Raw genomic sequence first — 26,780 nt, 5'->3', positions numbered from 1 at the left:
ATTTAGACTGATTTAAACATATTTTACGCAATATTTAAAATAACACATTAAATACATATTTTAAAAAATTCTGTAATACTTAAACATAATTGGAAAAAGTTTGCATTATTCACTGACAAGGCAGTTTGCAGATCCGCATGATATAGATCATCTTATTACACCCAACAATATATATAGAGTTTCTTTTGTTTTTTTTAACTACTAAGTCTTGGTTAATTCAGCAACAGATTTTTTTTCTCCCTCTCTCTTTTCTCCTTTTTTTTGTGTTTACTGTTGTTGTAATTGCATTGATAAAAGCCCTTCTAGGGACAAGTGTTGCAAATTAGCTTTAGCAACAAGCACTATGATACATGCATTGGTTGGCTGTTGTCCAAGTTTTATTTAAGTTTATTGTATCTATCCCTATACAAATACATACAATTAAAGCATTTAATGAAATAAATAAACAAAAAAATTAATATCTACCTAGTTCATAATATATGTGCTATATGTTTGTGTTTTACATTCTGCTCGTCAGGGTCTCAGTCTAAATGTGACTAACTACACTTGACAGAAATCTTTTAAGTATAATTTAGCATAATCCTTAGACAAATCAATATTAGTTTCGTCACAGTGTGGCAGGCATTGAAAACCAAGGATATCACACTTAAAGACACCCTGTATAACATCTCATACAGACAATACACAATTTTTAGTGCAAACAATCTTTCAGAGTGTGTTTACATGCATTGAGAATGTTAAGATGCAGCCGGACACAACGGGGCTTTGAATAGACGTTGGGACAAAGCTCATTGCAGGGGATGATTTATAGCAGAACAATGAAGACATGAAGTAAAATCGTCAAGTAGCTCAAAGTGGCTTTACGATGCTCGTTTCGGCAAATGTGACGTCAGGCTTCTACATGCACAACTGGAAATTAAGTACAAGAATAAAAAAACATGCAGAATTAATGAACAATGTTTGGAAAACCATGTGTGCGTTTGGTCAGGAAAAGAAAAGGAATTATGACAAAGGAGTGTTGTGCACGAGCGCATGTAGGCTGTAAAAAGCCTCCATGCATTTCCCCACGCATGTGGTTTAGTTTCTTTACACCACTATGGAGAGTAAATGGGGCCATAATGGAGATCAATCCACAAAACACTTCATTGACTGGCTAATTCAACACTTCAAGAGTGAGATGGAAAGGGTGCATTGACTAAAACATGATCCTGACGCCCTTCACATGCCCTATCCTGACACACGACCCATTAGTCTTTGACGGTATTCACTTCCTATGGGAATCCATGTCACAAGAACAGGAAACTATCCTAGAATTGCCTTTTCCAAACAATCTCCTTCCTCTGAGGAATTACGGGTGCCTAGAACAGGACAACAGTGGGCAGGTGAACTTTAAAAGTAGATTTGTAGCAAACAGTGCTGGGAATTCTGGGCTTGGTTGGTTTGTAATCGTGCCTTGCTGAACCAAGCTCAAGTGGAAATATAACTGGAACCGTTCGGCCCTATGGTGGAAGAGCAGCTGGTAAAGAGTTGTGGGTGCTTGCTAAGGGATCAGGGATTCTTACTTCCATTTATTAATCTTACAACCCCAAACTTTTGAATGGTAGTGTATGAGAAGACATTTGAGGACAAAAGTGTCTTTTAAGTGCATGGCTTTGATCCAAACACATCCATGTTCTAATCATGGAAAAGGAGACTGTTGAGATGGGCTATATTAAGAGATGACAGAACTTCCGAGAGGCTTATGAAACAGAGCTGTAATCCACTGAGTGCAGAGAGCCTGTCCACAGACTGTGGTCTGAGCTGGACATTCTGGACACATTCCATAGATATGACGAGCTTTGCAGACAGGAAAGGCTATGACATGGAAGTGGGCACCAGTGGATGCTAATAAAACCGACTGATTTTGCATGGTTCTTCTATTTGATTCTTGCAAACATTTGCAGGTGGGTTCAGGGTAAAACATCTGTGAAATGACTTAAAGAGGTGTTAAGTAGCCATTTGGCTTCTCGTTCAATATCAAGGAGGTCTCAGTTGAAAGGAATATGCTACAACAAAGGTTTGCGTCAATTGGAAAGTGCTCCCTCGGGTGCTCTTTGAGACGGCTGTGGACAACCTGTCTTTCTCAATCCTCACTTAGTGCTGAAGCGGCACCTGCGGCCCTGTATTTTACATACAGAACGGTTTAACAGCCCCTCTTCATTTCCCACCACAGATGCTTAACGTGGACCATATACTGTATTAATACATCACCTCGCAAATATAGCAAATATATGCTGATTTAAGGTGAAAAAAAACTGCGTCTTTAATTGGTGAGACCATGAAGCCTGATCATAAAAATTAAAAGCTGTCTGGAGTATTTACACAGATTTTAAGTGAACTGTTGACTATTTAATCACCACAAAATCAATTAATTAATATAGACACACACATACCCACATATACATACATATATATGTGTGTGTGTGTGTGTGTTTATCATATGTTTATTTATTTTGTCTCTTTATTGTAGTATATTTATTTGTGCTACCATTAGGAATTCGTTTATTTGTTGTTGTTTTTTACAAACTTTTTTCTTGCATTTTTTGTTAATGTAGCAATGTGTAAGCTATTACATCAAAATTACCTTAATTATCCAAAAACTATGAGATAATAAATTGTCTGTATGGTGGTATGTATGGCAGTTTTCCCCACGATATCGAAAATGGTATCCAATTTCGATATTTTTCAAGGTATCGTATCAAAGTTGGAAATCCTAGTATCGTGATAACGATACTACTCTCACACAAACACTACTAAAATGTTAGATAAGTTATAAAAGCAGTAGTATTATTAAGATTATAGGCCATTAAAAAATAGTCATTTTAACTAATTGTCTATGGTTAGAATGTAACCACTTTCTATATAATAAAATAATACACACACACACACACATATATATATATATATATATATATACACACACATATATATATATATATATATATATATATATATATATATATATATATATATATAATGGAATAAATATTGTTTAAAATAAGTGTTAATTTAATTTCAGCAAGTTCTATTTATGTCATTTGCTGTAATTACACTGTAGCCCATATAAATCTGCATTGTATTAATCATATGCCCCCCTGTTTTCTAGATATCAGCACTAGAAATAGCAATTGAGAAACTACAACTATGGCCAGAATCCGTGGCATGTTGTCAGATATCACAGACAAATTATGTCTCATCCCTCATTTTGTAAAACAACACATTTAGTGATACAGAAGCCAAGTTCTCCACAATCTTAATCTTAATATTTTATACCTACTATAATTAGATTTTTTTTTTTAATTAACTTGCCTTCCCACATAATGATTCTCAGTCCTGCTGCCAGCTCATGTCAGATGATGGAAAGCAGAAGGAAGCAGAAGAAGTCAATGGAGATAAACAGGCAGCGAAGCAAGCTTGGACCAATCTACTTATCAAGAGACAATAATCGAGGGGTCAGACTGTGGAAGGGCCCTTTACGTGACTGGCTGTGACCTTCACTGATACAGTACCAGACCAGCCACTAAATATACAACCTCCAACATACTGACAGCATTCCAGTCAGAGTCCTTACTGTTCCCACACACACAATATCTAAATTAGGACAGGGAGTAGACTTCTATTGTTTTTATAAAGCTTTTGCATTTTTAGATAAGGCTTTATAGAAAGCTTCAGAGTTGTTTGAATTAAAATTATTCAAAAAGAAGTTTGTCAAATTTTTCTCATTTCTGAGGACACTTTTGTCCATAAATATGGACTGTTAAGTCACAGATTTTAATGTTTGACAATTACCTTATTTGTAAAAAAATAAAAAAATAAAAGTCCTTACTTAGAATTATTTATAATTACATCCTCAGAAGTAGGTTGTGTCAAATTTTGCTAACTTCTTGGGACCAATTTGTCCCTAAAGAGTAGCCATGCAACTCACACATTGCTTTAAAACAAAATAATGAATCCAAATACCTGTAAATATGAAATATGGACTGAGAAGTCTCAGGTTTCAATATTTGTTTGACAACAAACGTAAAGGGGCGTGGGGGGGACTCAATGCGAAATTGTTACGAAGTTCGAATTCCAGCATGTCTAAAACAAAACATCAAACCCTAGAGTTAATGGAGAAAAGTGGCCAGAAATTGGAAAGCAGGCCTCATCGTTCCATATCCAAAACTGAACTCCACCCAAGTCAAGCAGCGAAACTCCACAGCTCTCATGCACACACACACACCCCTTCGATTCAACAGGAGCGAGATCTCTGGCATCTCAACAACGCTCCCGGCCAACCCTAATCAATGCAATGTGATGGCGCACGCAACTATCAACAAGACAATCTGCAAAATTTACAGACAACAACGATTTTTAACAGACTTGCGAAAGGAAATTGAACACGCCAACTACTGGTTTTCTGCTTCATACCTTAATCAACACCACGTCCACGGACCTCTCGCCCTTTGCGCACAGGCTGTACCTTCGCCGGTGTCGCTCGTACATCTTTTCCAGGGGTGAAATGTGAAGGAGGAGAAGAAAGTGCTGTTATATTCCAACATGAAGCCCGAGACTTGTGGAGTTCCCAGTCAAGCTTTGGGAAAAATGAGCAACTCTCTGCACATCTGCACCATGAACCAGCCCCGTTCTCACTCTCCCTCCCTTCCTCCATTCTTCACACACTTTTTTCTCCCCTCCCTCTCTCCATTTTCCTTCTGCACACTCACTCTCTTTTTCTGTAGCTGGCTTTCCTTCTGCTCCCACTGTTTTTTTTTTTTTTTTTTTAACAGACTCACCCAATCGCAGCTGCTCTTTTCCGTCCCCCCTTCGCTCTTTCATTGCATCTCATCTCATCCTTTTAAATTTTCAGAGCAGAAAGCCTCACATCTTTACCAATGTGCATCATGGTGTGGTTGAACTTTAATCGGTTAACACACATTCAATGATCAGAGACATTTTTTTAGAAGGGTTTCATCCTTCAAACTGTTTGGAGAACAGTTGGGTGAGATTCCCAGGCTCCACCCAGTAAGATAAGGCTTTTCCATCCAAGTAAACACTATCAGAAAGGTTGTCATGACAAGATAATACACTCTTGGACACTGTTCGCAATTAAAACGAAGTGTAAAGTGTAGTAAATCTCATTTAGCTTTGCATTGGATGCAAGGGACCCTCGATCACTGCATCTGTATAGAACCATCAGACAGACTAACAGCTGGAGTCATGGCAACCCTTTCAAATGGCGAGAATGATGAGGCCAGACTGCGGTCTGATGGGATTCACTGGGAAATTAATGCAATTGAAGCGGTGCATGAAACTTGGGCTTCTGGAAAAGAATCAGAAGTAAGCCTGGGTTCATTCAGCGCAAAAATACCAGAGATAGGAGTGCACATGCAAATACAGAGGTTCAAAGTTGCCATCATTAACTAAAGCTATTAAAATTGCCTTCTATTAATTGAAATCAAGCTATAATAATCATGAAAAAACATATTAGATGAAAAACTTTAACTTAAAAGCTTAAAAGAAAATTAGAATTGTTGCCTTGGCAAGTATCTGAAACCACCAATATTACTGAATCTAAAAGAGAAATAAATAAAAATAAAGCTAAATATAAATAATGAAAATGACAAAAATCACATAAAAATAAAATAAAAAATAAAACTATTTCAAAATATAAATAAATTAGTCCTGTCAAATCTATCAAATAAATTATATATATATATATATATATATATATATACACACACACACACACACACACACACACACACTATATATATATACACATACATACATATACACACACACACATATTATATAAACAAACTTCTATGTTATAACTCAAATGTGATTATTAATATTAATAAATAAATAGGAATATAAATGATAGTAAAATAACACTGCTACGGTTTCTACTAAATCACTGCGCAATATATAATCGATTAGGAATTATAAATATAAATAAAAATATTGCATTGCTAAAAACCTTGGACTTCATAACGGGTGGTAGCGTTATGACAAACAAAGCCTGTTATTGTCCCAATGCATGCATGCCAAATTGCAATGTTTTTCCACTTTTACTTGGGAGTTTCCATCCACCATGAAGTATAACGAGGGTGACGCAGTGTGTGTGTATATAATTTTATAAAAAAACACACAAGACAGACACACCTTGAGGACAAAAAAAAACACCTTCAATTAAAGTCTCATACATTATTCCATGTTTAGCCTGACGTTCTAACTTGTACTCAAGAGAAACAGATATTCAGCTAACTGTGTAGGTTGTCCTGACGCAGTCAGTTCAGTCTTTACTGTGTGTTGTGTGTGTTTGCATGTGTGCATGTGATTATCCTGTGGAGGAGGGGACAGAAGAAACAAGGGCTCTTTGTGGGGATCTCGGCGCATGTTATCTCCATGTTTCACTCAAGACCAGTCATCCAACACAAACTATGATTGAAAGGAATAGCTTGACCAAAACGATATGAAATGCTGTCATTATTTACTCATTCTCATGTCTGTTCTGTGAAATTCAAGAATATCCTGAATGCTCTTTTCAAAAACACACCATAAAAGTGGCCCATAAGAGTTGAGTGCAATAGTTGAGCGCAAGAGTCTTCTGAAATCATATGATAAGCTTTATGAGAATAGTACACTGAAATTTGGCTGAGTATACTGACTGTCATGAAAGCAGCAGCGATATACAATTTATGAAGGAATCATTGCTTTGAGTCAGAACTTTAAATGAATCAGCGGAACCAATCCACAAAATTAGTCTGGATGATTCGTTCACAAAATTAGTCTGGATGATTCGTTCACAAAGCTGACTAACTCACTTCTCGTATTCTCAAATTTGATGACGATCCAGTCACAATAATTTACAGCTCACTGGAGGAAAAGATTAGCAGTGCATAACAAAAAGTTAGCATGAAATGGAAATAGAAACTGTTTTTCAAATATATGTTATTGATCTTTTCATGCATACATATGTTTCCATCTAATCAGAAACCAATGAACTGAACCAAGCCCTACCCTACTTTTTTTTTCATTCTCGATAATCCGTTTCAACAGGATGCAAGTTTCAATATGAAAGAAAAGATCTGTTGCTACCTTCGTTACATCATGACTTAGTCAGAGATTAGTCAGTTTGTCACATAAAACAATAAAACCAAGAATATAGTGCTCAAATTAATATGGACCATTTTTACAAGACATTTATGTGCATTTGTTTAGTTTTGTAAATACAATGAAATGACCAAAATGTCTCCTTGTGTGTTCCAAAAGTCATATGGGTTTGAATTAAAACAAAGGTAAATGACTTTTTAATGACTGATTAAATGACATTTTGGACAAACTAATGCTGGGAAAGAGAGAACACACAAAAGGAGGAAGACTTGTAAAGAGTAAGCAGAAGCACAGAAATCGAGCGAGAACAATAAAAAGGAGTGCGTGTGGATCCTGACCAGCCTCACTGGTGTCTTTAATCCTCCCACTCCACCAACAGCAGCCCTTTGCTTTTCTTCAACATCACGCCATTCTTACACTTCACATTCCTGCGCTTGAGAGGCAGCCTTGTCCGTTTTTCCAACACACTACACACTGGATTTGTGTTTGTGAGTGTGCGCACAAAGAAACTGTTTCCCAGGGGCAGCTTGTGCGGTTTAATAGTTTAGATATTTAGTGGAAAAGGAACTCCTTTAGAGGGGTTCCCACAATGCATCTGGCCTGCTGCACAAGGACAGATGAAAAGAGCTGAAAAAATAAATAGAATATGCAGCCCTCATGCTTTTGGTGGCATATTGAGCGCACAGTCTGTGTATTTTGCCTTTGCTTCTCTCTCTAACACATATGTAGACTACTAGACAGCTCAAAGCACATCTGGAAGGAGTTATATTGCAACCTAACACAAGAGGGAGCCACAGCACTCTAGACACCACAGGATAAGCTAAAAACAACCAAACCACTTAGTATCCATAATCCATCCATCATAAGTGCATGTTAATTTTTTTAATGTCAACATGAACTTAAAAACAAATCAATTTATGCTCCGGAAGCATGTTCCTGTTCTTACAGTGAATGTATTTAGCGTTATCATGTTGTCCCTGCTTTATTTTTATTTTTTTACTTACACCACTGAATCAATCACCGCAGCCTCTTCAAAAATAACTTGGATATCACAATGTCCACTGTTGGAAGCAAGGGCAGTGACAAACCAATTCATTAACTTACCCCAAACATAAAAAATATGTAAAGACTGAGCTTTTTTGAAGTGGAAAAACTTGTTAGCATTAGTTAGCATAACAGATTAGACAGAAAGAAGTGATCTCAGATCCTACTTCCAATCAGCCTCCTCAAATTAACTGACAGAACCATTACGTTTGACAAGTTAAAATGACAAAAATCACTACAAACATGATCATCTTAAAAATGTGTGCTAAGTTTAACACTGCCTAGCAAGCACCGCTAATAAGAACCTAGCTTTATTGTGATCTTGCCAAGCAAGAGCAAAGTTAGCATGCTAGCGCAAAGTTAGGATGCTCTGTGATTGTGACCCCTGCTCTTAACTCAAGAGTCTCTTAAGATAAAATGTTCCAGAGTGTAATTTCTTTCAAATGCTGACAATATAGTTCCACGACCCCATGATGCAGTCCAAGTCTGCATGCCAGACGGCAGATAAGTGTAAAAGTAGAGTGGTAGATTTTCCCCCTATACACCTGACTTAGGTTAAACCAAGTGTCCCTGACACCTGCAAAAATGATACTCATGTGACTTCACGTTGGTTGACGCACAATCAACACAGTTTTTTTTTTAAATCCATGACAGTAGTCTGTTTTCAGTGGCAACCTGGACAGAAATAGGATCTGAGATCACTTTTGTACTGCGCCTGCGTGTAAGGAAATAGCTGTCTATATCAGCAGGTATCAATCGTCATTCAAAAAAGGAAAGCCGAAACTAGGTCTGCCGATATACAAACCGTAAACAAAGCAGCACTTGCTTATCATTTTGAATATCAATCACAATCTTCGCCTCATGTTATTATGAAAATATTTGTGTATTCGAATGCTCAGGTAAGATGGTGTAAAATTATAACAGCCTTCTGTCTGTGCCTTTATGACTTCTTTGCTCGCTTTCATCACTTTCGCTTTTATTCTCTAGCACTGACTCATTCGCTAAACTTAATAGCCAATCAGAGTTCTCACTCACCGATGGCCCGACGCAGATTCAGCATGCTGAAACAGCCCAACAAACCCAATGGTGACATGCTCAGATTCAGCATGCATTCTAGAGACAACGGTGCTGAACACACTTAAAAAAAAACTAAGTCAACCGACGCTCAAAAACGGCCCGAAGTTGCCCAATGGCAACCACCTGCTTGGTGTGTCCCGGCCTCACACCAAGAATGACAACTATAAAAGATAACAATACCAAAACTACAGTAGCATCCACACACCATCGGACGATAACGTTCTGTTTATTATAAGAGTGTGCTGCAGGTTTTCATACGGCACTTTAAATGCTCTTTAAAGTCAGGTGGATTCTGATTGGCTGTTTTTATTGTTCATCAGGTGAAAAAAAAAAACATTCTGAAAGTGATTCCTCAACATTCATTTTTAGATCAATTCAAATAAATTCTCACAAATTAGGAGGCATGGGAAGCTGCCAAAACAATATGGATTCCCACAGGACAATGACAAAATAAACAACTGAAGTTAGCGATATGGAGGAGGTTATTTCTAATCAGCAGCTTTTAAAGACTGAAGATAGACATCTCACTTTATCACTCTTGCTGGCCTGCGTAAATGAGCTATATCATCTTGCCTCCACCCTCTCAGTATTCTCGCCACTGATTTCATCCCTCTGACACACAACTGGGAAAAAAAAAGTGTTCAGGCTTCAGGGTGATGTCATCTTTCCTCCATGAGAAAAGAACAGCACGCACACACAACGACAGTGTGAGCTGCAGGGTGGCAGCATTCCCATATCTGCCAGTTTGACCTTATGAGGGACAGTTCAGCAGTTCCAACTCAGATCTGCGTCAGAAGACTTTCAGCAACCAGGCATAGAAATCAGATTTACGACAGAAGGTCAGGTTAAATACATCCCTCAATTTCTGGTCAGTGGAGCCTTTTCAGGAAACTACTACCTAAGTTCTTAGCTACTGAGAATTCAGGGTGGCTGGAAGGAAATGTTTAGTGACTCACACCAAGAGGTCTAAATGTTACTAATTTATTTATTGGATTGCAGGTTGAGGATTATAGCCAAAGAATACTCACCACTTCGGAATTCGCTATGTTTGCTAAGGAGCCTTGGTGTCCGTCCACCGCATCCTCTGCTAAAGTGCCGTCATCTGTGAAGCGGAATCAAGGCAAAAGACATTATTATTATTAATAATAATAATAATAATAATAATAATAATAATAATAATAATAATAATAATAATAATAATAATAATAATAATATGGAACTGAGAGAAGGATGAAGAACTTGTATTTTAAGTTTTAAAAGTTATTGCATTGCCATTTTAAGAAACTTTGCTGTAGATGATTGGGCTTTTCATGTATAAACAACAAAATGTTTCATTTGAATAAGACCCACAGTTTCATGGAAATTCACATACGTGACTTTTAACTGAAACTTCCGAAAATCAATCAGTCATTCATTAACTGAGCTGCTGATTCATGTCAGAGGACTGAACATTTCAGTGGCCTAGGTAGGTTTATTTGTTTACTTGGAAATTAACAAATCATGATAAGACCATTAAACTCACCACTCCGATACATTATTACAGCAATATAGCATAGTAAAAGGAAGTGACTTATTCCTCCTTTACAACTGAGATCAGGAGCTCAATGAGTGTGATATAAATAATACAGAGTAAGGAGCTATTAGTAGAACAATGCTAAATTCTTATCTATGTGGAAAAGAAACTGGGCGTCTACCTTATGAAAAAAAGTTCACAAGACAATCTTTCAACTGTTTACATTCTATGATGTGAGACAGAGATGACATCACCAGGTTGCCAGGATACATTGTGCTGCAAATACACATTGTTTGCAAACACTCCCTATTAACACGCTTACCTGAATGACAAGAAAGGTTTTTCCCTTCTGAAACGACACCTAAACCACTGATAGATCAAAACCATATATACATACACATATAATACAAAATAATCTGAAAGGCAAACACCATTGTATTCACCTGCACACACAAAAGTATGTTGGAATACAGTGAAACTAAAATTAAATTAGGTTCAAAATAGCTAAAATGAGCTTAACTAGCTTTAGCTGTGAACAATGTGATTCGAATGGCTTGAAAAACAAACTTCATTTAGCAGCAGCAAGAAACTCCAGGACAATCCAAACAACCGTTACATAGGATGATGGTAAAAAGTAGAGTTAATAGCGTCAGACACCCTAAAATAAAGACATTCTATACCAGCAGAGCAGAGTGGTAAATAAAATTGCATTACCTGTCATTTGTTCCACATGCAGTTCCTCAGCATGCTGCTGAAGGGTTTCAGTGTTCTTCATCAAACTATCAAGAGTATCTTGATGTAATCCATTCAGGATGTCAGGTGTGTCTGAATGCTGCAGTTCCTCAGACAGATCATTGTCTAAATCCACTGGGGAAGTGTGTTCCAAGTCCTGATGCAATCCACTATTAATATCCAAAGGGGAAGTAAGCTCAGCTGTTGAGGATGAGGCATTGAGTGGGTCAGAAATAGAGGAGCTCTCCAGAGCAGAACCACTACTGGTGTCCATGGGAGAGGACAGGCTGTCTCCAGAGACAGTAGTCTCACACATTTCTGTAGTCATGTCAACACATTCATCTCCATCAGGAATTACAGCAGAGATCTTTACTCCATCAGCGAAGGGGCTCTCAGAAGATATGCTGTCTTTGCTTTCTGTTAGGAGGGAGGCACAAGATGGGTCTAGGCCATTCACACTTTCAACAGTTGGTTCTGATGGTGTGTACGGACACTCCTTTGAGGATTCTGGGACCTGGAACTGTGCTTTGGATTCAGCACAATCATTGTGTGTGATTTCAGATGGATCAGAGAGATCGCTGAGTGTTTCCTGTGAAATGTGGTCAATTTCCCTTTCCTGTAGAGGTTCCTTTGGAGCAACATCCTTAAATCCAGGCTCCCCTTGCAAAGCGGGCCCTAGAACCAATGGTTCCCCTGGCTCACAAATTTGATTTTCTTTTATGGCAAATGCAGAGTATTCCTCAGGAATTTGGTCCACCAGTTTGGACATAGAGTCTGGCTGAACAAATGTTTCAGATGCTTCTTCTCCAAACAGTGTTCCTACAATTATATCACCTCCAGAATGTTCAGAAGACACTACTGTAGACGCATCCTGTTGTAAATCACTCCCAATAAAGACTGGCAGAGAAGGTTCATCAGAAGGTTTTGATTTGTCATCTGACTTTGAGACAACAATGTCCTCAATTGATTCCGGATCTCCAATAAGCTCTTTAGGGTCTAGTATAGTCTCATTAGGGGCTACCTCCTCTTTTCTTCCATCAGGTAGAGACCCTTCAATCTGGCAAGATGAAACCTCTGCAGTGATGCCAACGGAAACCCCTACTATTGCATTAATGTCAGAAGCGGAGTCATTTAGCAAAACCTCTTGACAGTCTGATGCATTTTCTGAAGATTGTATAACTTGAGGTGGCTGTTGAAAACTTTCTGTAGTCTCAGACAAGGGATCCTCAGCTGGACCTTCATAGGAGGAAGTCTCAGGAACGGGCGAGAGTCCTCGTCGAACTTTATGCACCGGTCCTGGGGCCATGTTTGGCCGAAGACTAAACGATACCAAATCTCCCTCTAAAATGCTAAATACAGAGTTCTGCTTTATGCTAACGTCATCTGCAACCAAACCAGAAACTGACTCAGTGTTGCCTTTGGTGTGTTCGCTGAGATTTCCTGTCTCTGTCTCTAGGGTACCATGTGGCTTGTCAACACCATCAGAAATAACGGTTTCATCGTTTCGTACAGACGAGGTAACCTCTGGATTTACCTGGATTAAAGCCAGTTTATCTTCATCTGTTCTTATTGAGCATTCTGTAGGCAGCTTGGATTCAATCTCGTCGTCGCGCTGACCGTTTTCCTCTGGATCACGGGAAGAGAGTGCTGAAGAGTTTAAGCCTATTTCCTGGCTGCATCTCGTCTCCCCTTCCCTTTCCCCTGGTAAGTCCCCTCGCCAACTAAGATCTGTACTCCCCTCACTCTCCTCCTCTTTTTGTAAAGGATGACTAGTTTCCGTGGGGAGGAGACCCTGAGATTGTGCGTGGCCCATGACTTGGGACTCAAGGTTGCCAGATTGAGCGTTAAAGTCTGTTTCAGTCTCTGAACTCCTCTGGCAAGTCTCCTGTTCTTCTTGGTTCCCTTTATCAGGCTGTGAAGCAGCCCCCTGCTTGGCACTGATTACGCAGAGCTCTATATCAGCTTCCTCTAGCTGATTTCCACAGGAAGAGGCACTGAAAGTCACAGAATCACTTTCTACCCGCCGCTGCGAACAGTCAGCCTTATCTGAAGGCTTCCCAGTATCCCCTACAGCTGGCAGTTCAGGCTCCACCTCCAAGTCCTGCGATTGGACATAATCTCCTGTGCCATTTTGACGAAGACACGATCCATCCTCAATGGCAGAGCTGTTCAAAAGTGATTGGCAGGTTTCTTCTCGTTCATGGTTGGGTTCCTGATGCTCAGGCTCCAGTGAGTCAGCAGTCTCTGTGCTATCACTTGAGTCTCTGTTAAGAATCAGCAGTGCTGGCTTATGCTGTGTCAGAGGATCTTCCTGAATAAACAAAGTTCAAAAATAGCTATTAAATAAAGCAGAATGCCTTATACAGTCCTCATTAATACAGACATTAAACATTCATCCAGAGAAAGCGAGCTAGGGTGCGTGCACAGAGACCGAGAGAGACGGATTAGTCTGTGATCTGCATTTAGTCACTTCCTTTAGTCACAGATAGCTCCCTCCTGCAGAGTTTCAGCACAAAAGCAAACAAACCCTGCTGATCGTACCCAGCTGGAAATATCACTGTGATCTTAAAGTGGCAGAGCAAGGAATTAAGACACACCTACTGCCACGGAGGACTCTCAAATCACTGACTCACCTTCTGGTGTGATTGAATGAGGCGTTGGAGTTCCTCCACATCGCATTGAAGGCTAGGTGGGAGACGCCCTGGCACATCCTCCAGCGTCAGGGTGTAAGTGTTTAGCTTGGGGTGGTGTTGCAGAACTCTGCCTTCTGGGTAACACCACTTGGATGTTTTTGTCTCCAACTCAGGCAAGTTGTCAACCCTGCCCAACACAAACATAGAAAACTTTGAGAACACCCAGTCTCGAGGCATCGAATCAGCAAGGCCACACCCAGCACACCTACAGAGGATGGGAAGTAATACACAATACTGATTGTGGTTACCCATTGAACACAGAATGTCAAGTGTGAAAAATCAGTTGTTTAAGCATTGAACTTGAAACAGGTTAGCATGTGTCATAATGCTGCAGTGAGCTCGGACAACAAGAATTTAAATGTTTCTTTAGACAAAGATATGAAAAAACAAACTCATTCTCACTAGTGTAAAAACCTGTTCTGCTTTTTCTTTTTTGCATGGGGAGAGGAAAAACAGCGTGATTACGTTGAAAAAAGTGAAATTCCTGGTGGCAGTGGCACCTTAACATGTCAAACAAGCTGTAAATAGAATTAAGGTGGGTAAACAGCTGAATCTTACACATCTTCTTTACATATCTGTCAGTCTCTTATCGACAAGGAAAAGACGAGCCAAAAAGCAACGAGCTTTCAAAAGAAAATGTGCAACTGTTAGTGTTTTTGTGTGTGCGAGTGGCTCAGATTGTCCCCAGGGCCCTGACACATGGGTAACAACAGGAACTGTTTTCATCTACTCTGTATCTAATGTACAAAAGGGTACCCATAGCAACCCTGTGACATCAGGAAACTAAAGAGTGCAGAGTGAAAAGGAGAGGCTCTTACGGTCTTGTGGACCTGGGAGGAATATTTTAGGCAGTCTGAACATTGCCAAATGGCAGATGTTATGAAAGGCTGAACTCTTAAGCACTGGAATGAATCGCCATGTACAGTATAAGTGCTGTTTCCCTTCTATCACCAAGTCATTGTTGCATTTATAGACTAATCGATTCAGTTAAATTGGTAACATCATGAGATAATATTTAGATAATGAAAAATATTATGAATTTTAAAGTATTCAAAATGCCATATTATACAATTCATAATCAATTGCACACTCAAAATTACTCTAACCACAGTTACTCTACTTACTATTAGAAGTACATTATTTTACTTACTTTTATCAAATATGATAAAGCATGAAATTGAGAGTTAATCATGCATAATACTCTTTAAAAGGTGCAATCAAAAACAAGACCACAATGTGTATAAAAATATATAACATAGGGTAACATAGGGTAAGATGTCCCCGGGGCAAGATGACCCAATCACCCCACCCCACCACCACCTCAATTTGTTCTCCTCATCATAGATGCCGCAAAATCTCATCTCAGCACTTTTGATGAATGGCTATGCCATTGTCATTTCATCTGAATATCAACATAGTCGTTAAGGGTAAGTGATCTAATTTTTTTGTACCTCTGAAAAATAGTGATCTATGATATCAAAGGGATTTGTGGATACATTCATGTTTTTAGCTTTTGTGGAGTAAAATATGTTTTAATTACGATTAAAAAGTTAAAATTAGACACTATATAAATATTAATAAGAATTATACCATAAAAGTTTTGTTTTTGATTGTTGTTTTACACCAGAAAGTTACTCCATCGTACCCCTGTTTAGTTGCTGTAAGAACTAAACTTGCTAATGTTTCTATTTATTTCCTATAATAACATAGTATGATTCATCATCGTCCTGTACAAGCTAATCTTATATATAAAAATGTTACAGTTGAAAAAAGTTTTTAAACGGGGGATCTTCCCCCTTGTTACCCTATATATTCATATAATAACATGATATAGTTTACAATTCAGACTTCAAAGACAGCTATGAGAAAAGCACATCAAAAGATCTTAGAGAAACCACCAACGAAATACCATGATCTTTGATGGAAAGATTTGAGGCAATGTATAAGGGTGCACTGTGGTTCAGTACAGTTGCTTTAAATGAGGCACTAAACCAGAGCACTTAACAGCCTCCTATAACAGACTCTTGAATCCAGGGAGCACAGATCGCATGCTAGCTCTGAATCTGGTCTCTACTCTATCCTTTAGTCTGCCTTGGTGCCCCGTTTCAGAATAGTCAAGTAGGGGAACATACTGTAAGGAACCGGTACCACACAGGCTTGCTAGCCAGAGACTGTGAAGAGCACTGGCTGAGGGAAGCAGATCTGAGTAAACGTCTCAGTTACACACATACACAGGTAATGCTACTTTACTGAGTAAATCTGCTGACAGGATCTTGTTGGTTTGAAACCAGTTTCTGTTGTATTTTGCATAGGCTTGCTTTAAAAAGATTGAGAAAGCTTATGTGGCTTTAACTGTTTACAAAGAGCTCATAGCCACATGGCCTGTCCTTGTGCTTAGCTCTTATCTCCCCCACATTTCAACATCCTCCTTTCTTCAGAACACAACACTAAATCTCACTAAAACTAAAGTCATTGCTTTATCATGAACCATATAAACCATACATAATATAAATCAATTAGACTCCGTACAACATTGCCCTTTTTGCTTTCTGCTTGAGAAACCAAAACCAAACCAGCGCAACGGATCAGTTTTTCTGACCAATATAAGATTAGGAGTGTGTTTGTGACACCAATTTGAAAAACAGTTATTTTTGCAACTTACAAACTTCACCTTTACGACTCTTTTCACTTTTTATATTTGAGAGTGGCAAATACGATAAAGCTGTATTTGTTTAAGGCATTTCAAAGGTCACAACATCCACTAAACACAATGTTCTGTTTGATAAACTCAGCTGCTTGCATTTAACAGCATTAAAATGTAAAAAGATATTATATAATAAGATAATATATATATATATATTTTTTTTTTAAATAAGTATCTTATGCTCATCAAGCTTGCATGTATTTTGATAAAAAAATACAGATAAAAACAGTTATATTGTGAAATATTATAACAATTTAATTTTTTCTATTTTAATATACATATTTATTTCTGTGATGCAAAGCTGAATTTTCATCAGCCATTCCTTCAGACTTCAGTGTCACATGATCCTTCAGAAATCCTTCTAATATGCTGATCTGATAGATTTTATAAATGTTTGAAACACAATCTTTTTTTCAGGATTCAATGGAAAATAGATATCTTTATGTGTGTGTGTGTGTGTGTGTGTGTGTGTGTGTGTGTGTGTGTGTGTGTGTGTGTGTGTGTGTGTGTGTGTGTGTGTGTGTGTGTGTGTGTGTGTGTGTGTGTGTGTGTGTGTGTGTGTGTGTGTGTGTGTGTGTGTGTGTGTGATAACCCCACCCCCCAAAAAAAATAAAATAATTATAATTATATATGTATAGCCTACACACACACACACACACACACACACACACACACACAGTACATATACAAATTTTTTTTTGGGGGGGGGGGGTATTATTAACAATATTATATACATACTGTCAAGCTCTAAAATATTTAATCAAGTAGAATAATACATTGAAAATAAAAAAAACATTAATTCCCTGTAATTACAAACTTCAAATAATTTAATTATACGTTTAACAATTGAATTACATTGCCATTCCTGTGAATAATACATTTGAAAATGAGCAGCTCTGTCATTATAGCAGACATATTAGGAATATTTTGGGAAGCCTTCGAATATTGTCTTTAACAATGGAGGGGGGCCTTGAAGTCAAAAATGTTACTATAATGAGCTAAAAATACTGGTTAAGGATATAAATTTCTTGCACACTTACTCTGTCAGCAGTTTCTGGAGCTGTGAGTGGCCTTTCTTCTGTGCGACCCTGGCCGGCGTACGACCCTGTTTGTTGGGAAGTCGGAGAGCCTCTCTTCCTCCGGGTTGCTGGAGGAGAAAGAGTGCTACCTTGCGTAGTCCGCGCTTCGCAGCAAAGTGCAAAAGTGTGTCTTGTGGCCCAGGTTCTACAGGAGAGGAAAACAGAGTCCAACTCAATCTCCTTCCTTGTCCTTTAAACAACACACTATTATCTAATGCATATTTCTGATATTGCTGCTTCAGGAAAGCGCCACACTCACTGCTCCATGGGGCCTTCAAAGCTATAAGCCCCACCCCCTGCAACTTTAGAACCAATGAGAGCTGGCAAAGCCCTCAAACAAGACCCACACCCACAATTCCCTCGACCTCTGTCAACAGAATCTCCTGACAAACTTGTGCAAACATCATTTTAATAGATCATTTACAATAAGGACAGAAAAACCCGGAGAGAGTCGTCCTGAGTGAAATAAGCAATCGTATTTGAAGGCGTTTATCAAAGACAGATTACAGAGTGCTGTTTTAAAAAGTTCAGGAAGCTTGAATGAGGCTCTCTGTGAAATAACAGAGACAGAGGAAGGATTGTTCTTGCTGGTTAATGAGAGGCTGAGAATGAGACTGCCCTCGTTTAATCGGCCCACTGAGGATCCAACAACTAATTTGAAGCCCCGAGCACAAAAAAAAGAAGCTGTGGTGAAGTGTAATGTGGCACTGGAAAGAACAGCAGATCAGGATCACTTCACGGTCTGATTGGAGACACAAGAGTGGACATGACATTATTTTGAAAATACTGGTGTCAACTAACTTGTGCTACGTTAATATTGTCGTCCCCAAGCCTCAAAACACTAGCGTTACCATAGTGTTTTTTTTAACTTGAGTATCATAACCACAGGGTATCTGCATGTTTTTGGAAAATGAAATGAAATACAATAGAAGTTTAAAGAGAAATAATTTACTCACCATCATGTCATTCATGACCTATATGAATCGTATTTCTTACACAATGAGATAAAAAAAAGATTTTTCTTTGTGATTTTCACAAATTAACAAGCAAGCAAAATAAATAAATAAATAAAAAATAAAGTACAAATTTAATATACAAAGCGTGTTATGTTCCTTGGCATTAAATAAACAGTGATAAAGTTTTTGTGCTTCATTTATGTAGGGTTTCTTTTGAGAATCAGAAAACGATGCAGGTCGGATTAGACCTTGCGTTGCTAGCATGAGCACTAGGTCCCAACTCAGGGTACATTTACATGACAACAATGTACTAAAATCCACAAAAAGACTAAAAACGCAAAATGATTATGCTGCCAGGGCAGTAGTTGGCGATGTCACTTTCTGAAGAAACACTATACACCTACAGAATAAACACGTTATATGCATGCGCATGAAATCTCTGTTTTCACAAATGTGCGTTTTTGTAGTTTAGAAGGACACTAGAATGGTCTCATTTTCAAAAAAAATTCACTGTTTTCAGGCCTCCAAAACGCCTCAGACTATGAAGCACTGTTAAAGTATATAGAATTCAAATTCCAATCGAAATCTAATGACCATTGAAAAATATTTAAGTATACCACCCACCCAAAATTCAGTCATCATATATGCACACTCATGTCGTTCCAAATCTGTTTGCATTTATTTCTTCTGCAGAACCCCAAATATGATATTTTGAAAAGCGTTTTTTGTACATACAATGAAAGTCAACAGAGTCCAATGTTGTTTTGGTTTGCCCTGACTTTCATTGTATAAAGAAATGCATCTTGAATATCTTCTATTATGTTCCACAGAAGAAAGAACATCACACGGGTTTGGAACAACATGAGCAATGCCAATGAATTGAGTGAACTATCCCTTTAAGAGAGAATCCAAGTCTCATTTTCCATAAATATCATCTAATATGTGCCACGCAACGTGTCCGAATACCAGCAAATTCCCAGTTGCTATCTTACACAGTGGAAACAGTCTTTATTAGCTTACTGGGTTTTTATGTTTTATATAATGTGCTTAGTTTCACTTATGGAAGACTGCTGGCAGTACATGCCCACTGATGCACTGGGCAAGATGCCCATGGGTAGCTCTGGTTTCAGGGCCGGTCCAGGTGCCCAGCGCCAGCTGCAACAAATGCCAGAGCTTGGTGAGTCATTACACAGCTCTCCATCTCCCTCAACAGACAGGTCAACTCCAGGAATTAGTTTTTTCTGAAACATTCATTAGTTTAGTACGGCATAAATGACCATCGAGAAAACAAGATCTAAAGAAAATGCTAAATCTAATGCCCACAGCAACTTAATCTCAATACAGGAAATACAAAATATGCTCAGGTACCAGATAAACTCCGCTATTGTCTTCTATCTTTTGCTCAGTGAGCTAAACTTTGCATGAATATGTGCTGGAGCTTTCAGATGTTTTATTGAATGAGTTATTTAAGACCAAGGCTGTTTATAAGAGATAAGATTGTGCTTATTATGACATTTCAGAGCCTGTTTAGCCTTTGTTGGCCCTTATCTCCAGCTGCCTACTGTCCAGGTCTCACCACACCCACACTAACACCTCCTACATGGAACCAGACTGTGCCTAATTTAGAGGACGAGCTGGAGTCACATGAGAGCCGGGAATCTGCTGTCGCGTCAGCTGCCCTGATGAATGATTCCTCGCTGTGCAATTGTTTGTATCCACACATTGGCCGGATTCACACACTCATTCAAGCACACTTAATATACACAGGCTCATATTTCTGCCCGGTGGATCATCGCTAAGGAGAATACGTGGCCATGCACAAAAACTTCCAACATGACAGAACAGAACAGGGGCTTCCTAAGGCGTTTGGTAGTTTATGACCGCATCAGCTTTAAGCATTCGTCTGTTAACTTTTCAATCTTTTGTTTAGCTTTGTTTAGGTTGATTATCATAATCGTACAGAACGTTTATTTTCATTTCCCCTTTTAGTTCCTGAATGGTTGACAGCCAGTGACACAAACATACCGCTCAAAAGGTTCAGGTTGATAAGCTTTTGAAAGAAATCTTTCACCAAGGCTGCATTTATTTAATCATAAACATAGTCGAATGTCTAAAGTTGACCATTAAAATAAAATGTAACCATGGTTTTTACAAACTATAAGCAATGTTATTTGCATGTCAGGGTTAGTAGAGTAAGTTGACGTAGTTGCAAAGTTACTTATAGTCAGTAGAATGTTTGTAGGGAGAGCAACGAAATAAAGTGTTAGCAGATATTAGGCAGAAAGTCTACTAATACTCTAATGAGAGTTATTTGACATGTAGTTGTTATTTATAGTCTGTAGGGGGAGCAGAAAAAAATTAAATTCTACTATAATACATTTTAAAATGTAATTAATTCGTGCGATTGCAAAAGCTACCATTACTTCAGTTTTCTATGTCACGTGATCAGAAATCATTCTATTATGCTGATTTTATGCTCAAGAAAAAAGTGGTACTTTTTCCAGATTTGTTTGATAAATAGATTATTTAAATAATTTTTAATAAATTATTTTTGGTCACTTGATTATTTTAATGCATCCCTGCATCTGAATAAAAGTAACAAATTCTGAAGAAAAAACAAATTCCACTGATCCCCAACTTTTGAACATTGGGTCTCATTCATGAAACACGAGCAGAACGAATTTTTGTGTAAATCGTGTGTAAAGTGGTTCTGGCGTAGATTTTCGGATTCATTAAAATGTTCATATTTTCCAAATGTTAGTTGGTACGCAAGAAAATCTCCACCTGCTCCCAGCAACGCGTAAATAGTGCGCTTAACACCCGAACGTTTTGCTCATTAATAAGGCTGCATTTTAATTCACCTTAATCGGGTACATATTTACACAGCATTTTGAAAAAATATTATATATAGTAATTACATACTGTTTTTAACATAATTTTAACATAACATTTTACATAATAATTATTCGGATTATTATGGGAGCCAGTAATAGCATCTGCGATGGTGGTCCTTCTCCAGTTTTAATACGATTTTTCCGAAGTGAACTAATACGTTTTTTGCTCTCAAGCTTAATGTCGAACCATTTTCTTCTCACTTCTGGGAATGTTCGATTAACAGATGAAACTCCATTGACTGCATCTGTAATATACTGCAAAGCTTCCTTTTTTTAGGACCCGTCAAGCCACGTACGCTTGAAAATAAAATGTGGCGTTTTGAATGAACTTCTGATAATAAAACTTAAATTTCTGCATCTGAGTAAATTTTTCTTTTTCATTCGCATTCATGTCATAATATGATGCCCATATATAGTTGTCAGTCGGATTTAATGGGCGGGATTTATGGTAATTGAGAATGAACATGCAAGCGCGTCCCATTTACGACTGATTGGAATTCATTAACACACACACACATTTCACTATCACATCTGACGTTTACGAAGTATTTGTGAATCAGGAGAAGAGTTTTCGGGAAGGTCTCTTTACGCGCAAATCACTCGCATATTTACTCGTATATTTCCGAATGTTTCATGAATGAGACCCATTGTGTATATAATCAGAGACTGTGACGCGCAATGTGTGCTAGTATGTAGGTTACAAACTGTGTGTAACAGTTTGATTGCAAGTCAGTGAAACCATGGGCCAGTTCTTTGAAAGGTTTGCAGATTCACTGGCTGAATACCATTCACAAATCTATGTGTACCAGAGAGCAGGAAGAACACAGAAGGATCATTTAACAAGAACTTTTCAGCCAAATCCACATGAAACAAAAATCTAAGTCAGTGACAACCAGAGTTCCTGCCATTTATCACATGCATCTTCTGTCAGCCCCGAAATGAGTCCACAGCCTGACTTAATAGGCTGTGTAAATGCTCCGTGCCAAAAAGAGCACTTTATTAGGGCGGGAATGTTTGCTTTTAGATTATCTGACATAGCGTTCCTGACTTGATATGAGTACAAGTGGGAGGAAAATAAGACTAAAATGGACTAACATTCTAAACAAACCCATAACTTAAAAAAATAAAATAAAACAAAATAAATAAAACTGGTTCATGGCTGTAATGAAGACCTTCCGTGAAGGCACAGTGCCCATGGTCTAAGCATCGTAACCTCACTATACATAGTTTAACAACAAGTTATGTAATAATGTAAATTATGTCAAAGAAAAAACACTATTCTAGCTGCTTCCTTGCTAAAAAAAAAAAAGAAAAAAAGAATTTTTAACCATTTATATCATATGTCATGTGTTTTGACTTGGCTCACATGATTTAGGCATTGATGCTCCCTGATTTTCACAGTGCATTGTAGGACTTTCTAGGGAGCGAATGTTTCAGTGCACTGGAAAGGTTTTGCAACTGAGACAGCCCTTAAAATGGCTGATTTACTGATCAGTGCCTTAAGCCCTAATTACTGAACTAGGGAGCTGATTGAGACATAACTTAAGGCAGCATGCATCATATGCAGAGAAGAGAATCCCCGAATGCAATGTGACTAGCTTGGTGAGAAATTTTAAACCAGGACAGCGAAAGAGTTGAGAAAATGTATGATTTTAAATAAACTTGTATTGCATTTAATGTCGAAAAGCAATGATAAGCTTTGAAATATGCTAATACCTATCTCTATTGGAATCAATTGTGAGTCGAGTCTTCCATGCCATATATGTGCTGCTACCTATGCAGATCATAACAAAACAATTACCAATAGTGGTTTCATGACAGTTAGGACGCTGCCTACAGCTCTCTATGTTTTACTCACCGATTTCCAAGCCTCTGCAAGTGCCCGTGTCCAAGTCTGTGCCCAGCACGCTCCAGCCTACCGGTAGAGGCAGATGTCTAAGAGCAAGAGCCAGAGCATCATCCAACCTTTCACACTCCTTCAGGGGTATCTGACACTCGTCCAGAAGTAACGCTCCCTCAGTCTTTCCAACCGAGTTCACCAGGAACTGGGCCATGTCCAGGGCGAGGTCCTGCACAAACTGGAAGCGTTCCTCGGCCACAGGGTCCACTGAGCCCCCAGGTCTGGCCTGGCACAGTGTGACCCGCACGGTTTCGCTGCGATCATGAGCTATTATGAGAGAAAAAGACCAACATTAAACAGAAATATATTATACCGGTTAAACTTAATTTGAATAGTAAAACATGGATGGAAGTGATGGGATGGATGGATGGAAATGATGGGATGGATGGATGGAAGTTATGGGATGGATGGATGGAAGTGATGGGATGGATGGATGGAAGTGATGGGATGGATGGATGGAAGGGATGGGATGGATGGATAGAAGTGATGGGATGGATGGATAGAAGTGATGGGATGGATAAAAGTGATGGGATGGATAGAAGTGATGGGATGGATGGATGGAAGTGATGGGATGGATGGATAGATGTGATGGGATGGATGGATAGAAGTGATGGGATGGATGGATAGAAGTGATGGGATGGATGGATAGAAGTGATGGGATGGATGGATAGAAGTGATGGGATGGATAGAAGTGATGGGATGGATAGAAGTGATGGGATGGATGGATGGATGTGATGGGATGGATGGATAGAAGTGATGGGATGGATGGATAGAAGTGATGGGATGGATGGATGGATGTGATGGGATGGATGGATAGAAGTGATGGATGGATGGGATGGATGAGATGAATGGATGGAAGTGATGGGATGGATGGTTGGAAGTGATGGAATGGATGGACAGAAGTGATGGGATGGAAGTGATGGGATGGATGGATGGAAGTGATGGGATGGAAGTGATTGTATCCATGGAAGTGATGGGATGGATGGATGGAAGTGAAGTGATGGAAGTGATGGGATGGATGGATGGATGGGTGGTAGTGATGGGATGGATAGATGAAAGTGAAGGGATGGAAGTGATGGGATGGATGGATGGAAGGGATGGGATGGATGGATGGAAGTGAAGGGATGTAAGTGATGGGATGGATAATTCGATTTGAACTTGTGTTGCTAGAACGAGCACTATGAACCAATGACACTGCTAGGCCAAAACTCAAACTATGACGCACTTTTAAAATGTATGAAAATTTAAATTCCAGTTAAAATATTCTTGGTGCAGTTTACAGACTATGAAAAATATTTATACCACCCACTAACTTCTCCATGACTTTGTCAACAATAAATCAATTATGACTAAACTAAATCCTGACAAAATTCAAACAGCTATTTATCTTGTATCAGACAGGGAGGTCTCCTGTAAATCATCTTCAGACTGATTTAAAAAAAAAAAAGATCTTGCTTAATATTTTGGCAGCCACATATCAACAGACGAAAAGGAGACTAAGTGCCTATGGTTGAGGCGAGCGGAGATGGATATAATTACTGAGAAATGTTCCTGCATTAACACTGGCTGTTTCCCTCTTGGAAATGAATATGAGTAGAGTCAGAGGTGACATACTATAAAAGCAACATTCATAAACAATTAAAACTTCAATATGAGGGCTGCCAAGTAGGCCTGTCTTGTTTCACGACAGTTATGAGATGTCACAGTAACAACACACATCGCAAGGGCAGTGTTTATGTGCGAGCGACATTTCTGTCACTGCCAAAAAACCCTGTTCACACTCACCAGCACCACATTTGTTTGACTAAAACATCTCAGTGGGACATCCATCTGGGTTGAAAGCATTTGAGCCATTTTTGCTGATAAAGACCTCTTAGCAGTCAAATGTTTGGAATCAACCAAAAGTATGGACCTCCAGCAGAGAGAGAGGGTTGAAAGTGTATCCTGGCAGATCAACTGCAGTGCACCTGAGGCGGACGATAGTAGGGCCATTCTTCATGCACTCTTAATGCATTGCTGAAAAGCTTTCAAGTGCTCAATCGGAGTAGTGATTACAAAACTGGTGCCAAATGTCTGCGCTGGATTCCATGACACTATATCTGCTGCGACCCTCTGTGGAATTACTTGGGAGCCACGGTTGAAATGCATTCCCTTTTGCATTCCTGGATAATTTACATATGGAGGGCTATTGTGTTTTTATTTCTTTTAACAATGATATAAGATCGCAATGCTACCAGTTCCCCGAAAAGTAAAAATGTCTCAACATTATTGGTTACAAGATAATTCAGTCATCAGTTAATTACAATAAAGGATTGTGCCTTTTAATGGGGGGTTGTGGTTGGTTGTTGCTAGAAAGATGCTTACTGGTTCCTACATATGACCAGCATCCCTAATTTCTTATTTTTCATAAAATAAAAAGGGACAAACAAAAATATACATGCATTACAAAGAGGGTGAAAAAGAGTTCTATGTCTGAATTATTCAAGCCATATTCATAAAACATAAGGCAAAAAGGACCCAGATGACCTATTACTTCCAGCGAAATTCTAAAGTGCGCATACAGTGGGCATTTTACTATCCCATGAGGCCACTGGAGAAGATTTGGGAATGACGCAACTGACGCTGGTAGGTCACATGACAATGACAACATGATGAATGAGGTCCGTTCGCAATATGGTCTGTTGCAAATCACACTCAACACATTTATACTATATAGATCGAACATTTTAACTGACGCAAAGTAATTATTTATTCAAAAGAAGTGCCTACTACTTTTATGAGTATGCGATTTTGGATGCAGCCAATATTTGGTAAACTATAAATCTGCAGTTACATAATCAATCCAATAATTCCAGTTCTGTTTAGCAGTTCCCTCCATCAAATTTATGTCTATTTTCGTACCAATAAAACATTTTTGTATATGTTAATAGATCCTTGTTATATTTTCTCCCACCTCTTTCGACATATTCCTACATTAAGCAAGAATGTGTCAGCTCATTAATAGCTACTACTTGTTTATATACACACTACATGAATCTTCAGAAGCAGCAC

At 38.6% G+C, this 26,780-nt stretch overlaps 1 protein-coding gene across 49 annotated transcripts in view; it reads right to left on the bottom strand.

Moving 5' to 3' along the window:
* akap13 (A-kinase anchoring protein 13) overlaps positions 1 to 26,780 on the bottom strand; it is a 98,903-nt gene that overhangs the window by 37,961 nt on the left and 34,162 nt on the right. For 35 of the 49 annotated variants that reach the window (XM_077210374.1, XM_077210380.1, XM_077210383.1 and 32 more), the window contains exons 4-8: positions 23,688 to 23,996; positions 17,941 to 18,124; positions 14,137 to 14,401; positions 11,486 to 13,814; positions 10,287 to 10,360 (exon numbers count right to left, since the gene is read on the bottom strand). In XM_077210374.1, coding sequence (XP_077066489.1) covers positions 10,287 to 10,360; positions 11,486 to 13,814; positions 14,137 to 14,401; positions 17,941 to 18,124; positions 23,688 to 23,996 — 3,161 coding nt within the window. The remainder of the gene's footprint in view (positions 1 to 10,286; positions 10,361 to 11,485; positions 13,815 to 14,136; positions 14,402 to 17,940; positions 18,125 to 23,687; positions 23,997 to 26,780) is intronic. The other 14 variants (XM_077210396.1, XM_077210402.1, XM_077210410.1 and 11 more) reach the window with 1 other exon arrangement.

This window comes from Siphateles boraxobius, unplaced genomic scaffold (assembly GCF_051911475.1).
Source record: "Siphateles boraxobius isolate OS27281-9 unplaced genomic scaffold, OSU_SipBor_1 65, whole genome shotgun sequence".
Lineage (NCBI taxonomy): Eukaryota > Metazoa > Chordata > Actinopteri > Cypriniformes > Leuciscidae > Siphateles > Siphateles boraxobius.
The sequence above is the reverse complement of the archived record's forward strand: the minus strand, read 5'-3'. Positions and strand labels throughout refer to the sequence as shown.